Genomic DNA, 17,052 nt, shown 5'->3' with positions numbered 1-17,052 from the left:
ACCCAGGTCCCTCCAGGTATTCATTCATTCCACACACCTTATACCTCTTAGATCTATTCTGACTTGAGCGTCGGAGTGTCTTTGCAGGTACCTCCCCCCATTGCTCCAGTCAAGTGATCCGGCATCTGCCTCAACCCGCAAGTTCTCGATCCATCTCTCAACCCGTACCAGAGACATCTTGTACATTGGCGCCGTCTGTGGGGAACTTTGCAACGTTGTGGCGGCATGGCGGATAATCCAGAAGAGCAATCATCAAACTCAGATTTCTTGTGTGTAACTGAAATCCCAAAGGAATAATGTTTCCTTAACTTGCATCACCTTTGCAGGGATAACACACCCTCGCCCTACTCCAACGGCGAAATAACACACCCTCGCCCTACTCCAACGGCGAAATCCCAAAGGAATAATGTTTTCTTAACTTGCATCACCTTTGCAGGGATAACACACCCTCGCCCTACTCCAACGGCGAAATCCCAAAGGAATAATGTTTTCTTAACTGGCATCACCTTTGCAGGGATAACACACCTTCGCCCTACTCCAACGGCGAAATCCCAAAGGAATAATGTTTCCTTAACTTCCATCACCTTTTCAGGGATAACACACCTTCGCCCTACTCCAACGGCGAAATCCCAAAGGAATAATGTTTTCTTAACTTGCATCACCTTTGCAGCGATAACACACATTCGCCTCCCTTTAGTGGGACACCTCCACCTCTTGGACCCTCTCATTCACCACTCCCTCATCCGTCTCTCCAAGCGCCATGAAGCCCGGCCACCCGACGACCTAAGAGAGAAGGCGGTCCAGATAACCCAAGAGCTGTGCCTCAGGGTGCAAGACCTCAAAGGCCGAGTTACACCCAAAGAAAAGCACAACGCTGAAAACGGAAGTCACGCAACCTCCAGATTAAGATCTCGCCATGAAACCAGGAACGGCGGATCGCCAGAACGGCGACATGCCAAGAGATACAATCGCAGCATCTCCCGTGACCACGGACACGACAGGATGCCTGAACGACGACACGGCAAAAGGTATGATCGTAGCGTCTCACGCAACCCGGCTCATCAACACGACACGGACGACAACCGACGACATCGAGAGGCCAAACGCACAAGAAGTGACCACGTGATAATGGGAGCCACTCCCTTCACTGAAAGAATCCTGAAAGCAAAACTCCCTAAAGGCTTCGACAAACCTACGGATATGAAGTACGACGGAACTAAGGACCCCCAGGAGCACCTAACAGCCTCCAAGGCCAGGATGAACCTGGAAGGGGCCGCTAACACGGTCCGAGGTAGGGCCTTCCCGGTAATCCTAGCCGGGCCAGCGATTAAATGGTTCAACGCCCTCCCCAACGGATCCATAACTGGCTTCCACGATATCTCACGGAAGTTCATGGCCCAATTCACCACCAGAATCACCAAAGCTAAACACCCCATCAGCTTATTAGGGGTCACACAGAAACAAGACGAATCCACACGAAAATACCTGGACCGCTTCAACGATGAATGCCTAACGATTGATGGACTCACGGATTCCGTTGCAAGCCTCTGTTTAAACAATGGGCTCATGAACGAAGACTTCCGCAAACACCTCACCACCAAGCCAGTATGGACCATGCACGAGATCCAAAACGTCGCCAGAGACTACATAAACGACGAGGAGGTTAGCCAGGTCGTCGTCGCCAATAAAACGGCAACACGGCAACACCGCACACGGCAACCCGACTTCCCGCCATAATCCGATGCCCAGAGAAAGTCAAAGAGACCAACCCAAACAAACCAACACAAACCGACCACCCAGGATCGGGAAATTCTCGAACTACACCCCCTGACAGCCTCGATTACCGAGATATACCACCAGATAGCGGATCGGGGTATTATCCCGAAAGCCCGACAACTCAGAGAAAGAACGGGCGGCAACAAGACCCTTTACTGCGACTACCACCGAGGTTACGGGCACAGGACACAAGACTGTTTCGACCTTAAAGACGCCCTCAAACAAGCTATAAGAGACGGCAAACTCCCAAAGTTCGCCAAATTCATCAGAGAACCAAAACGCGCGGAAAAAGATAGGTTGCCTGAGAGGGAAGGACGCAACCCGAGAACACAAAAACAACCTCCCAGGGAAAGTCCAGAAGACGACCCGGCCATAGTAGTAAATGTCATCACGGGCAAGGATGTGTCAGGCAAGTCAAGATCAACACTAAAAAAGGACCTCAAAGTCTTGGCCGTCAGAGATCAAGCCCCAGCTACCACAGCCGACAAAACGATAACTTTCTTGCCCGAGGATTGCCAGCACGGCACCTCGGCCGAAGACGCACTTTTCGTCATCTCGGCGAGAATCGGAACAGGACTAGTTCGAAGAATACTGGTGGACACCGGCGCAGACTCCAACATCCTCTTCCGAGGTGCCTTCAACAAGCTCCGGCTCCGCAACGAAAATCTCCAAACACACTGCAACGGTGTCACGAAACTCGGAGACAACTTCCTCAAGCCAGACGGTTCCATCATTCTTCCCCTTACCATAGGGACGGGAAGCCAGAGGAAGACAATCACGTCCAAGTTCGTCATCCTCAAGAACTCCACCACCTACAAACATCATCCTCGGGAGAAAGACCATTAACAACCTCTCGGAGGTCATCTTCACCAAATTCTTACTCATGAAGTTCCAAGCCGATGACGGCACTATCGGCACAATACACAGAGACCGGAAAGTCGCGGTAGAGTGTGAGAACACCAGCTCGACCCTCCGCAAGAGATCCCGAGATGCAGCAGGCATCTTCCTCGCCGACCTCGATGCACGCCAAGACCAAAGTCCGCGCAGAACCGTGCGAGGAAACGACAAAGAGGCAGAGTGGGACCTTGCAGACAAGGTCAGGAACATAGCACACTTACGGGAGCTAGCCCTAAAACAAAGAATAAGTCTAAGGTACAATGGCAGCATGGTACGATGAGACTTTGGACCAGGAGACCTCGTCTTACGACAAAACGATATCGGTCCACCCACTCCCGGAGAAGGGATGCTCACGCCCAACTGGGAGGGTCCCTACCAAATTAGGACGGTAATCGAAAAGAGCCTACATGCTCGAAAGACTAGACGGGACCAAGCTTCCAAGATCCTGAAATTCCACCAACTTACGGTGCTACTATATCCTTCCAAAGCAACAAGATTGAGGTCGTTTAAGACTATCTCTTTACCCTTTATATTTTGCCTTTTTTACTTGCATTTATTGCTTAAGTCGTTTAATCGTATATTTTCTTACTGGGCACTCTTTCCTACCCACATTGGGAGGTTTTGACGAGGCCCAAACCATAAATAGAATTCATTTTCTCAAAAGCATTGCCCCGTCCGATGGCACAAACCAAACGCGGCTACACGGGAATCGATTACCCCGAGGCTAACAAAACGGATATCCAAACAATAAAACGGATATCCAAATAAGTGAACGGCTACCCGGGAATCGATCACCCCGAAACCAATAAAACGGATATCCAAATAAGTAAACGGCTATCCGGGAATCGATCACCCCGAGGCCAACAAAACGGATATCCAAACAATAAAACGGATATCCAAATAAATGAACGGCTACCCGGGAATAGATCACCCCGAGGCCAACAAAACGGATATCCAAACAATAAAACGGATATCCAAATAAGTGAACGGCTACCCGGGAATCGATCACCCCGAAGCCAATAAAACAGATATCCAAATAACAAAACGGATATCCAAATAACAAAAATAGTGACTCCTGAATCGATCACCCGCAAAGTCTTGAAATCGGCCCACCAAGAGGCCTAAAATAAGTTCGCAATAACAACCCAAAAAAGGCCGCACAAAACAAGCATGAGCTGACGATCTTCCAACTTGCGGAAAGCCAGACTAACCAACATCCTACCAATAAATGCAGGATGATGTCACGCCCTTTTCAAGCCCCTCACAGTCTCCCAAACTACAGAGAATCGGAATTCCCAACGACTTAGCATTGAGACCAAGAAAGCATACTTTCATGCTCCGGTGACAACTGTTCCAGACCCGATCTCCGGACCCTTCTTCGGAACGGTCATCAAATCCGGCATGTGATGAGACGTCCAAACAACGTGCTCCTCGCTTGACCATGAAACGGCCAGGAACTCCCCAAATCCTCGACCTCGACTGGAAAAACCAAATAAACGATCTCCTTGCCAAACCACAAAACGGCGAGGAAAATGTTCCTCCAGCGATGAGACCGAGCACCCTCACTCTCTCGCTCCGGGGGCAACTGTTACGGATCCGACCCACGGATCCTACGCCCGGAATGGTCCTCGAAACCGGTTACCCGGGTCCGACCCGCTTCGCCCTTCTAGAAGGCCCGGAACCGGCCCTCTAGAGCTCCTAACCAACTTTTGAATTCAAACGTCTCCCTTATCTTAGCCAAACAAGATAAGATAAGATAACTACCATCACCTATAAATAGAGGACCCAGGTCCCTCCAGGTATTCATTCATTCCACACACCTTATACCTCTTAGATCTATTCTGACTTGAGCGTCGGAGTGTCTTTGCAGGTACCTCCCCCCATTGCTCCAGTCAAGTGATCCGGCATCTGCCTCAACCCGCAAGTTCTCGATCCATCTCTCAACCCGTACCAGAGACATCTTGTATTATTGTATTTATATAAATTGATACAAAAATTCAATAAATATTATAAACTACAAAAAAGTTTAATTCTGATTTAATTATTGAAAATTTTAAGTCACTAAAAATTCGAAAAGTACTATTATAAATTATTTTGTATTTTTTATCTATAAAATTATTTATTTATTATCTTATTAGTAACAAACTTAAAGAATAATTATATTTATAAATTTTATTTTAATATAAATATTATTATTAAATTTTTATGTTAAATTTTTAGTTCCTCCAAAATTTTATTTTAAATTACGCCACTGTCTTTGAACAAGTATAAATATTTTCACCGCTATGTCATTAATCATAGACAAAAACTATTAAAAAACAAATTTAAAAAAGAAGTCATTTTTTAAAAATTAATTTACCTATTATCCTGACATAGACTCTTTTTCCTCAAAACCCAAAAAGGCTCAAATCCAAACTAAACGTAATGAAACCCAAACTTAGACCCAAACCCAAAAAAAACACGGTAATAATTCACAATTGCACACCACACCACAAAGTCACAAACCAAGCCAATCCCTACCATAACCATTCATTCACCCAACTCAGTGACTCGCTCTCATAACGTCTTCCCTACCTACCTTTTCACACTACACAACACAAAAAACCTAACACTAACACGTTACACTTCTTGTTTTCTTAGTGCCACCTAGCTCCTCCTCCTTCTTCAATGGCCGCATCTCTCACCTTCTCCAGGTTCCTCACCTCTCCCACCACCACCCTCTCTCTCTCCTCTGCCGCTCTCTTCCCACCCAAATCCCTCTCTTCTAAACTCCCCCTCTCCCCTTTCTCCCTAAAATTCAACCACTCCAAACCCTTCAAACCCTGCACCTTCCGCACCCCATCCTACGCCACCAAATCCACCACAATCTCTGCCACTATCGCCGTCGGCGACAAGCTTCCGGAAGCGACCTTCTCCTACCTAGACGACGCCGGCGAGGTTCAAACCACCACCATTTCCGACTTAACGAAGGGCAAAAAGGCCATCCTCTTCGCCGTCCCAGGAGCCTTCACACCAACCTGCTCGCAGAAGCACGTTCCGGGATTCGTGGAGAAGTCAGCGGAGCTGAAAGCTAAAGGCGTGGACACAATCGCGTGTATTTCGGTCAACGACGCATTCGTGATGAAGGCTTGGAAGAAGGACCTGAAAGTCAACGACGAAGTTCTGTTACTTTCTGACGGTAACGGAACGTTCACGAAAGCCATTGGGTGCGAGTTGGATCTGAGCGATAAGCCCGTTGGACTTGGTGTTAGGTCAAGGAGGTACGCGCTCTTGGCGGAAGACGGTGTCGTTAAGGTCTTCAATTTGGAAGAAGGTGGTGCCTTCACTTTCAGCGGCGCTGATGATTTGCTCAAATTGCTTTGAATTTGTCTTCTTTTTCTGGAACTTTCGACATAACCAAGGTGTTCCTCTGTTTCCGAGTTTTTTTTCTTTTCTTTGCACGATGTGAGTTTTTCCTGTTTCTTAGGATGAAGGCTTTTCATTAATAATAATGTGAATTGAAACCCCTACCAAAAAAATGCTTATCTTTTAGCACTAATAACAGGGTGAAAACACGGAAATTTTGGGTTTTATGGTGATTTTTGTTTTGTTTCGCAATGTTTGGCCAGTAATTTTGAGTGCGTCTAATGAACAGTATTATCCCAAATACGCTTTGACGACTGCGGAGATGGGTTTGGCCGATAGCGCTTTATGTGATGAAACTTTGGTTATCCCGTTACATGTTCTGACAAGAACGGGTAAATGAAAAAACTAGACGGTATATTTGTAAATGAAACTTTAGTGTGTGTTTGGATAGTGTGTGTTTGGATTTCAATTTGTAAATGGAAGTTTGCATAAAAGTGATTTTGCAAAATTGATTTTGGGTTAACGAATTTTTGTTTGGCAATTTTTATATCAAAATTGATTGTAGTAAAATAAATGTTATTTGGATTATACTACTCAAAATCATTTTTAGATGAAAAATTACTAAAAGAGACATCAATTTAAATAATTTTTTATATATGCAAAATCAAAATACTAACAAAAATAATATAAAAATATTTATCATATATATAAAATAAATATAATAAAAAAATAAAAATATAAAATGGAGTACTATAAATTTTATAATGTCAAACAAAAAAAATATTCTATAATTTTTTAGTATTGTTAGTACTCTTTAATTTAGTATTATTTTTTACTATAAATTTTCATTATTTATGGTTTTGTTGTTATTTATAATTAATTTCTTATTTATTTTGTCCTTTTTTATAAGATCATAATTTATATTATACAAAATTTTGATAATAAACGTAGTATATAATAATTACAATTACAAATTTTATAAAATCAGAATAAAAAATAAAAAAATTAATACAAACAAAAATAGAGTACTTCAAAAAATAGAAAAAAATCATACACATAAAAATTTCATAAAATTAACAACATATATCATATGAACAAAAAAATATAATAAAAAGTAAATAAAATTCGTATGAATAAAATTAAAAAAAATAAAAAATTTCATACGCAACATAAATATAATGCAGTAAAGGATAGAAAAAAAAGAATTCATATAAAAAAATAAAATTATCCTAAAAAAAGTCAACAACATTTGTCATATTAATAAAAGAAATACAATGATATAAATAAAAAAGCCAAACAAAAATAAAAAAATTTTTTAAAAAAATATACATATAAAAAATAGTATAATAAATAATTAAAAAAATTCATAAAAACATAACATAAGAAATCAGAACACTACACAAATAATATAAAAATATTTATCATATAAATAAAAAATATAATAAAAAATATAAGTAAAAAGTACAATAAAAAATATAAAAATTAAAATATAAAAATGAGTATTAAAAATAATAAAAAATTAAAATATTCAATTTGTTAGTGATTAAAACAAATTTAAACTATTTTAATGAAAAAAAATTTGGAACGAAGAACTATGAAAAAGTAAGAAGAACTACAAAAAATTATTATGAAAGTAATAGTTACTAGTATCTTTTTATAGAAGAAAATAAAGGGTAGGGTTAGTAAAAAAGAAATAAAATTTTATCTAATTTTTCAAAGACAACAAGCAACCATAAAAGTGAAATGCAGAAGCTACAAATTTTAGCTTCTCCTAAATGTGCTTTTAGAGCCAGAATCACTTCTGCGTTCAGAAAAATAAAAATGGCCAAACACAAAAAGTAAAACTTTCAAGAAGCTCAAATGTGCTTCTCTCCTCCCTAATGTGTTTGCCAAACACACCCTAAGTTATCTTACTAGTAAAGTTGTTAATTTACTAAACTGTTAAATTATGACAATACAAGCATACATTAAAGAACGAATTTAAAAGATGCTTCAGATAAATATTTTTTAACTAGCATAAATATTTTCACCGTATTTAAAATGTAGTGACTTGTTATTGTCATAAATGTGATTTGGAAATGGATTCTTTCCAATTTTTTCAAGAGAAAATACAGTATGATCTCTCACGTTAATTTTATAAGTTGGGCCAAAATTAATTATAAAAGAGAAAGTAATAAAAGGTTAAAGATCACAATAGATCCACTCCGATGGATGTTGGGTCCAATCTTACTAATCTACATTAAATACAGAGGCTCAACTCCTTTAAAACTTAAATTGTTGTGCTTCGTGGATTTTCTTTACCAATACAAAAGACAAGTTTTTTTTTTACCATATTACTTTCTTTTTGTCTTCCATATTACTAAAGAGTATATATTTTATGCCAAAAACATTTAAGTTGGTTTCCAAATAATTTGTTTTTGAAACCGGGACGGGTTGGGTATGGAACTTCTGTATTAGGGTCTGGGTCAGCTTGTTGGCCCAGTATGCTGACCCAAAACAGAATTTATTCTTTTTAAAAATTATTGAGATTTGTGAATGACTGTTCTGAGTTCTTTGATAAATTAATTCTCCAGCTTTTTTGCGTTAGACGCATTTGATCCCATGCATGTGCGTATAAGAGTCCATTAATCCACTTGAATTTCTTTTATCCACAAACATCATACTCGAATATATAAATATTTTATATCCTCCCTAAAATCTTCTAACTGATGAGATTAAGTTTGAAACAAACAAACAAGAATACAAAGCAAAGCAATGTTAAAAAACTAAGCTTGGTGAAAGATTAAAAAAAAGGAAAAAATATACGCACGCATAAAAAATGTGTGCGAAATTATGAGAAATGATGAATGCTGTTCCGTTGGGTAATCGAAGATTGATGGATTTGACTCGTGAGGTTGGCCAAATCGTCTTGGAAAGAAGGCCTTCAGGTTTGGTCCCGCATTTGAGACCTTCGTCCGACTTGTATTCAAAGGAATGAGAAGAAGGGGGTGGTACCTGCAAAGACACTCCGATGCCTAAGTGAGCAAGGGTCCAAGCAGGTTTAGAGAGTATGGAAACTTAGAGATACTTGAGGGTTGTCAGTGTACTTATAGTGGTGAACCCATAACCACCGTTGGAGTGGTTCCACATTTTAAGGAGGATAACCGTCCCTTTATCCTGGGGAGGTTGAGATTTGACCCCTGGAAGTGGGTTGAGAGATTTTAGGAGCAGTTACCTATTTGAATAAGTGTTATCTGCTAACTAATCTTCGTCTCTGACTTCTTTGTGCCAGTACCTATGTCGAACCCGACCTCTTACGAGGAGGTCGGTTTGCGGAGGGTGGCCAATCTTGTGGATTGGGCCTTTATGTACTATTGGATTTGGGCCCCGTCATTGGGCCTGGGTATAAACAGGGCCCCTACTCGAGTCCAAGTTCCTTTGCGAGTTGGGCTCGAGTATTTAACTCGGGGTTGTAGCCGACTTGTTGAAGAACCGACGTGATTTTCGGGAACCGACGTGATTTAAATTTTTTAATCGTCACGTCTAATCAAACGTCGCGTCTATTAGAGGTTTGAGCATTTATACGCGGGGGCAGTTACATTGGTAATGGTGCAACTCTTAAATGGTTGCGTCATTTTACCTTTATGCCCATAACGTGCTTATAAATACTTTTCCCTCTCTTTCCTTGTTTCGTTTCTGAAAACTTTCTCACTTACACACTCAGTTCTGAAAGAAAGCTTCATTTTTCTTCGATCAACTGCTGTTGCACTACCGATCCTTCGAAAGTAAAGGTCAGTTTTTTCTCTTCTCCTCTTTTATAACTGCTTTTATTTGCATGTTTTTTATTTGAGAGGAGTGTTGGTCGTAGGCTTAGTGATTCTGTTTTGTCGAGGATCTAACCCCAGGCCCCTTAGAGACCCCTTTTTTTAATCCTTTTTTTCTTTTCCCTTTGTAGGTTTCGCAGTCCTTTTCCTTTTTTGAAAAAAGATGTCTTCTATAGAGTCCCTCAGTGGGTGGATATTACGGTTCTTGGGAAAGAACCTTTGGTGGATACTGACTATATCACTGATCTGCGCACGCATCATAGGATTTGTGCTTCTGATGAGGATGAGCCGAAGTATGAACTGGTGGCCCCGGGTCCGAAAGACCGGGTTTGTTTTGGGAGGGCTTCTGATGCGGACCTTCATTTCTTTTTTATGTATGACAGTCTGTTCACCCGTTTGGGTGTTTTCCTTCCTTTTTTCGACTTCGAGATAGCCGTTTTATCTCATTGTCGCGTTGCCCCTACCCAGCTTCACCCCAATTCTTGGGATTTTCTAAAAATTTATCAATTTGTCAGCCATGCACTAGATTTGCCGACCTCTTTGAAGATCTTCTTTTATCTTTTTCACATGACCAAGCCCTTTAGTGGGCAAAATAACAAGCAGCAATGTGTGTCTTTTCGAGCCATACAAGGTCAGAGAGTCTTCACCCTCTTTGACGAATCCTTCCATGATTTCAAAAATTTCTTTTTTAAAGTGCAATCTGTAGAGGGTCACCACCCCTTTTTTCTGGATCAAAATTCTTCTCCTTGCTTTCCTTTGTACTGGTCGGAGTTTTCTCCTTGTGAAAAATATGGGTTGGATGACCTAGATGAGGTGGAGGCGGCCGTCGTGGGGTTCTTCCGAGAAGCATGGGGAAGAGCCCCTTACTTAGAGGAGAAAACATTCCTGTGGGGGTCTCCGACCTTTGTGCAGGCCCAATTAGGTAGCATCATGTTTTTATATTCTGTTTTCAACCTGATAGTTTTTTCCGAGTTGTCTTTTCCGACTTGTATGCTGACTTTTTATCTAATGGTTTTTTGCAGAAATGGCGAAGAAGAATTACCGGGAGTTTTATCAGAAAGTCCAGGAGGCCAAGCCGAGGTCTCGCGCTAGGACTAGTGGTGCTAGGGCTGTGATGAGCGGATAATTTATACGCTTTTTGGCATTGTTTTTAGGTAGTTTTTAGTATGATTTAGTTAGTTTTTAGTATATAATTATTAGTTTTTATGAAAAAATCACATTTCTGGACTTTACTATGAGTTTGTGTATTTTTCTGTAATTTCAGTTATTTTCTGGCTGAAATTGAGGGACCTGAGCAAAAATCTGTTTCAGAGGCTGAAAAAGGACTACAGATGTTGTTGGATTTTGACCTCCTTTTCACTCGAAATGGATTTTCTGGAGCTACAGAAGCCCAATTGGCGCGCTCTCAATTACGTTGGAAAGTAGACATCTTGGGCTTTCTAGCAATGTATAATAGTTCATACTTTGTCCAAGATTTGATGGCCCAAATCGGCGTCAAAACGCCGGTCAGGGACCCTTTTCTGGCGTTAAACGCCAGAACTGGCATAAAAGCTGGAGTTAAACGCCCAAACTGGCACCAGAGCTGGCGTTTAACTCCAAGAAAAGCCTATGCACGTGGAAGCTTCAATGCTCAGCCCAAGCACACACCAAGTGGGCCCCGAAAGTGGATTTCTGCATCATTTACTTATTTCTGTAAACCCTAGGTTACTAGTTCATTATAAATAGGACATTTTACTATTGTATTTTTATCTTTTGATCATCTTTGATCTTGGGATCAGGTCTTTGAACCCTTTTTCAATTGTTTCATGTTATTACGACCATGCCTAGACCTTGTTCTTATGTATTTTCAACGGTGGAGTTTCTATACATCATAGATTAAGGTGTGGAGCTCTGCTGTTCCTCATGAATTAATGCAAAGAACTATTGTTCTTCTATTCAATTCACGCTTATTCTTGTTCTAAGATATTCACTCGTACTTCAAACTGATGGATGTGATGATCCGTGACACTAATCATCATCCTCCCTTATGAACGCGTGCCTGACAACCACTTCCGTTCTATCTGCGAGAGCTTGAGTGAGTATCTCTTTACCTACTGGTTCACGACGCATGGTTGCGTCTCCTGACAACAGAGCCTTCCATTCCGTGCAATCAGAGTCTTCGTGGTATAAGCTAGAACCAATTGGCAGCATTCTTGAGATCTGGAAAGTCTAAACCTTATCTATGATATTTCGAGTAGGATCTGGGATGGGATGACTGTGACGAGCTTCAAACTCGTGAATGTTAGGTGCAATGATAGTGTGCAAAAGGATCAATGGATCTTATTCGGACATGATCGAGAACTGACAGATGATTAGCCCTACGTAACCCGTAGCCGGACCATTTTCATTGAGAGGATGGATGGTAGCCATTGACAACGGTGATCCACCTACATACAGCTTGCCATGGAAAGGAGTATGAATGATTGGATGAAGGCAATAGGAAAGCAGAGGCTCAGAGGGAACAAAGTATCTTCATACGCTTATCTAAAATTCCCACCAATGAATTACATAAGTATCTCTGTTATTTTCCACTTTATTTATCTTTTAATTGTTAAATCCCCATAACCATTTGAATCCGCCTGACTGAGATTTACAAGATGACCATAGCTTGCTTCAAGCCGACAATCTCCGTGGGATCGACCCTTACTCACATAAGGTATTATTTGGACGACCCAGTGCACTTGTTGGTCAGTTGCACTGAGTTGTGTATCACGATTCCGTGTACCAAGTTTTTGGTGTCGTTGCCGGGAATTGTTCGAGTTTGGACAACTGACGGTTCATCTTGTTGCTTAGATTAGGTAATTTTCTTCTTGTTTCAACCTTTATTTTATTTTCAAAAAGTTTTCAAAAATCTCTCAAAAAAATTTTTTCTCTTCTTTTTCGTTTTTCCAAAATATATTTTTCGAAAATTTTTTTATATAAAATCATAAAATCAAAAATATTTTTTGTATTTCTTGTTTGAGTCTAAAGTCAATTTTTAAGTTTGGTGTCAATTGCATCTCTTTCTTCTTTTTGCATTTTTCGAAAGTGTGTTCTTGTGTTCTTCATTGATCTTCAAGTTGTTCTTGATGATTTTCTTTGTCTGATCTTTAAATTCTCTTGTTGTGTGTCTTTTGTTGTTTCTCATGTGCATTTTCAATTTATTAGTGTCTCTAGGATGAAAATTTATAAATTTGGTGTCTTGCATGTCTTTCTTTTCTTAAAAATTTTCATAAATATGTTCTTGCATGCATTCCTTGTTTTGATCTTAGTTTTTTATGTGTACTTTCATTTTGTTGTTTTTCTCTCTCATCATTAAAAATTCAATTTTTTTTTCTTTTCAAGTCAATAATATAGAAAATTGAAGATTTAGAACATACAGTAGAGGAATCACAGAGAAAAAGCTGGGCGCTCGAAACGCCCAGTAAAGAAGGATTTCTGGCGTTTAAACGCCAACCAGGGTACCTGGCTGGGCGTTTAACGCCCAAGGAGGTAGCCAAGTGGGCGTTAAATGCCAGAATGGATACCATTCTGGGCGTTTAACGCCAGGATGATACCAAGGAGGTAATTTTGTTTTCAATTCAAATCTTTTTCAAATTTTCAAGTTTTAAAACTAATTTTTCAAATCTGATCTTTTTCATATCCTCTCTTATCAATCATATCTTTTTCAAAATCAAATCTTTTTCATTTTTCTTTTTATATTTTCGAAAATCCTTGCTAACAATTAAATATTGTGATTCAAAAATTTCAAGTTTGTTACTTTCTTGTTAAGAAAGGTTCAATATTTGAATTTTAGAATCTTATCTTTTAATTTCTTGTTATTCAAGTCATCAATTTTAAAAATCAATTTTTTTAAATTTTTTTCATTCATATCTTTTCAACATATCTTTTTAAATCATATCTTTTTCAAATCACATCTTTTTAAATTCTAATGTCAAAATATTTTTCTGACTACTTATCTTTTCAAAATTGATTTTCAAATCTTTTTTTTCAACTAATTACTATTTCTTATCTTTTTCAAAACCACTTAACTATTTCTTTCACTTATCATTTTCGAAAATCACTTTCCTCTTTTTCAAAAATCTTTTTTAAATTAACTAATTGTTTTAAACTCTAATTTTATTTTATTTAAACGTTTTCGAAAATTCCCTCTCTCATCTCTTTCTATTTAATCACTAACACTTCTCCTCTCTTAATAATTCGAACCCTCTCCCTTCTTTATTTGTTCAAATTCTTCTTTATCTAACTCATCCTTCTATTCTTCTTTTCCTCTGACACATCAAAGAATCTCTATACTGTGACATAGAAGATTCCATACTTTCTTTGTTTTCTTCTCTTTCATATGAGTAGGAATAAAGATAAAGGCATTCTTGTTGAAGCTGATCCTGAACCTGAAAGGACTCTGAAGAGAAAGCTAAAAGAAGCTAAAGCATAACTCTCTAGAGAGGACCTGACAGAAATTTTCGAAAAAGAAGAAGACATGGCAGCCAAAAATAACAACAATGCCAATAATGCAAGGAAGGTACTTAGTGACTTTACTGCACCAACTCCCGACTTCTATGGAAGAAGCATCTCTATTCCTGCCATTGGAGCAAACAACTTTGAGCTTAAGCCTCAATTAGTTTCTCTGATGCAACATAATTACAAGTTTCATGGACTTCCATTGGAAGATCCTCACCAGTTCTTGGCTGAATTTTTGCAAATCTGTGACACTGTTAAGACCAATGGAGTTGATCTTGAGGTCTACAGACTTATACTTTTTCCTTTTGCTGTAAGAGATAGAGCTAGTATATGGTTGAACTCACAACCTAGAGATAGCCTGAACTCTTGAGAAAAGCTGGTCAATGCCTTCTTAGCTAAATTCTTTCCACCTCAAAAGATGAGTAAGTTTAGAGTGGAAGTTCAAACCTTCAAATAGAAGGAAGGTGAATCCCTCTATGAAGCTTGGGAAAGATACAAGCAATTGATCAGCTTTCAGAATGGAGCATCATAGGTATTGGTGGACGAAATTGTGATCACTATTTTGTGCCTTTTGGCATCATTGTAAAATTATTCCTTTTTGAAATTGACCTTCTTTCACAACTCCGTTCAACTAACCAGCAAGTGTACTGGGTCGTCCAAGTAATAACCTTACGTGAGTAAGGGTCGAATCCACAGAGATTGTTGGTATGAAGCAAGCTATGGTCACCTTGTAAATCTCAGTCAGGAGGATTAAAGGTTTATGGGTTTGACAGTATAAAAATAAAAAGAAAATACATAATAAAAAGGATAGAAATACTTATGCAGATTCATTGGTGGGAATTTCAGATAAGCGGAATGGAGATGCTGTAGAGCTCTCGGACGCCTGCTTCCCTACTGCTTTTACCCAATCCTTCTTACTCCTTTCCATGGCAAGCTTTGTATAGGGGTTCACCATCAACTGTGGCTACTTTCTTCCTCTCGGGGAAATATCCTATGCGGCTGTCACTCGCACAGCTAACCAGTCTGGAGGCATCACCCATGGTTGATAGCTACATCCCATCCTCGCAGTGAAAGCTAATGCTCACGCACTCTGTCACAGTACGGCCAATCACCGGTTGGTTCCCGCTTCCTACTGGAATAGAATCCCTCTTTTGCGTTTGTCACTAACGCCCAGCAGGTTACAAGTTTGAAGCACGTCACAGTCATTTATGATCGGAATCCTACTCGGAATACCACAGACAAGGTTAGACTTTTCGGATTCCCAGGATCCTACTCGGAATACCACAGACAAGGTAAGACTTTCCGGATCCAGATAAATGCCGCCATCTATCTAGCTTATACCACGAAGATTCTGTTGGGGAATCTAAGAGATACACATTCAAGCTTGTGTTGCATGTAGAACGGAAGTGGTTGTCAATCACGTGCGTTCATCAGTGAGAATGATGATGAGGGTTATTGAACCCATCACATTCATCATGTTCTTGGGTACGAATGAATATCTTGGAATAAGAATAAAAGAGGAATTGAATAAAAGAAAGTAGAACTTCATTAATCTTTGAGGTACAGCAGAGCTCCACACCCTTAATCTATGGTGTGCAGAAACTCCACCGTTGAAAATACATAAGCAAAGGGTTCAGGCATGGCCGAATGGCCAGCCCCCTAAAACGTGATCAATGATCTCCTAGGATGAAGATTAAAACAAAACTGAGACCAAAGATGTCTAATACAATAGATAAGTGTCCTATATATACTAGACTAGCTACTAGGGTTTACATGAGTAAGTAATTGATGCATAAATCCACTTCTGGGGCCCACTTGGTGTGTGCTTCGGCTGAGCTTGATCAATCCACGTGTAGAGGCATTTCTTGGCGTCAAACTTCAGGTTATGACGTGTTTTGGGCGTTTAACTCCGAATCATGACGTTTTTCTGGCGTTTTACTCCAGACAGCAGCATGAACTTGGCGTTTGACGCCAAGTTACGTCGTCATTCTTCGAATAAAGTATGGACTATTATATATTGATGGAAAGCCCTGGATGTCTACTTTCCAACGCCGTTGAGAGCGCGCCAATTGGAGTTCTGTAGCTCCAGAAAATCCACTTCGAGTGCAGGGAGGTCAGAATCCAACAGCATCAGCAGTCCTTTTGTCAGCCTTTTTCAGAGTTTTGCTCAAATCCCTCAATTTCAGTCAGAATTTACCTGAAATCACAGAAAAACACACAAGCTCATAGTAAAGTCCAGAAATGTGAATTTAACATAAAAACTAATGAAAACATCCCTAAAAGTAGCTTAAACTTACTAAAAACTATGTAAAAACTATGCCAAAAAGCGTATAAATTATCCGCTCATCACAACACCAAACTTAAATTGTTGCTTGTCCCCAAGCAACTGAAAATCAAATAGGATAAAAAGAAGAGAATATACTATAAAGTCCAAAATATCAATGGATATTAATTTAATTACATGAGCGGGACTTGTAGCTTTTTGCTTCTGAACAGTTTTGGCATCTCACTTTTTCCTTTGTAGTTTAGAGGTATTGGCGTCTCTGGGGGAATTTAGAATTTGGGATAGTGTTATTGACTTTCTTAGTTAAGCATGTTGATTCTTGAACACAGCTACTCATGAGTCTTGGCTGTGGCCCTAAGCATTTTGTCTTCCAGTATTACCACCGGATACACAAATGCCACAGACACATAACTGGGTGAACCTTTTCAGATTGTGACTTAGCTTTGCTAAAGTCCCCAATTAGTGGTG

At 39.7% G+C, this 17,052-nt stretch overlaps 1 protein-coding gene across 1 annotated transcript; it reads left to right on the top strand.

Annotated features, from left to right (window-relative positions):
* Nucleotides 1-5,189: 5,189 nt before the first annotated feature.
* LOC130943719 (peroxiredoxin-2E, chloroplastic) lies at nucleotides 5,190-6,245 on the top strand. The gene has a single exon (XM_057871721.1). It carries the CDS (start codon nucleotides 5,341-5,343, stop codon nucleotides 6,034-6,036), a length of 696 nt encoding a protein of 231 aa, XP_057727704.1. The 5' UTR covers nucleotides 5,190-5,340; the 3' UTR covers nucleotides 6,037-6,245.
* The last annotated feature ends 10,807 nt before the right edge of the window (nucleotides 6,246-17,052 follow it).

Source organism: Arachis stenosperma, chromosome 8 (assembly GCF_014773155.1).
Source record: "Arachis stenosperma cultivar V10309 chromosome 8, arast.V10309.gnm1.PFL2, whole genome shotgun sequence".
Lineage (NCBI taxonomy): Eukaryota > Viridiplantae > Streptophyta > Magnoliopsida > Fabales > Fabaceae > Arachis > Arachis stenosperma.
The sequence above is the reverse complement of the archived record's forward strand: the minus strand, read 5'-3'. Positions and strand labels throughout refer to the sequence as shown.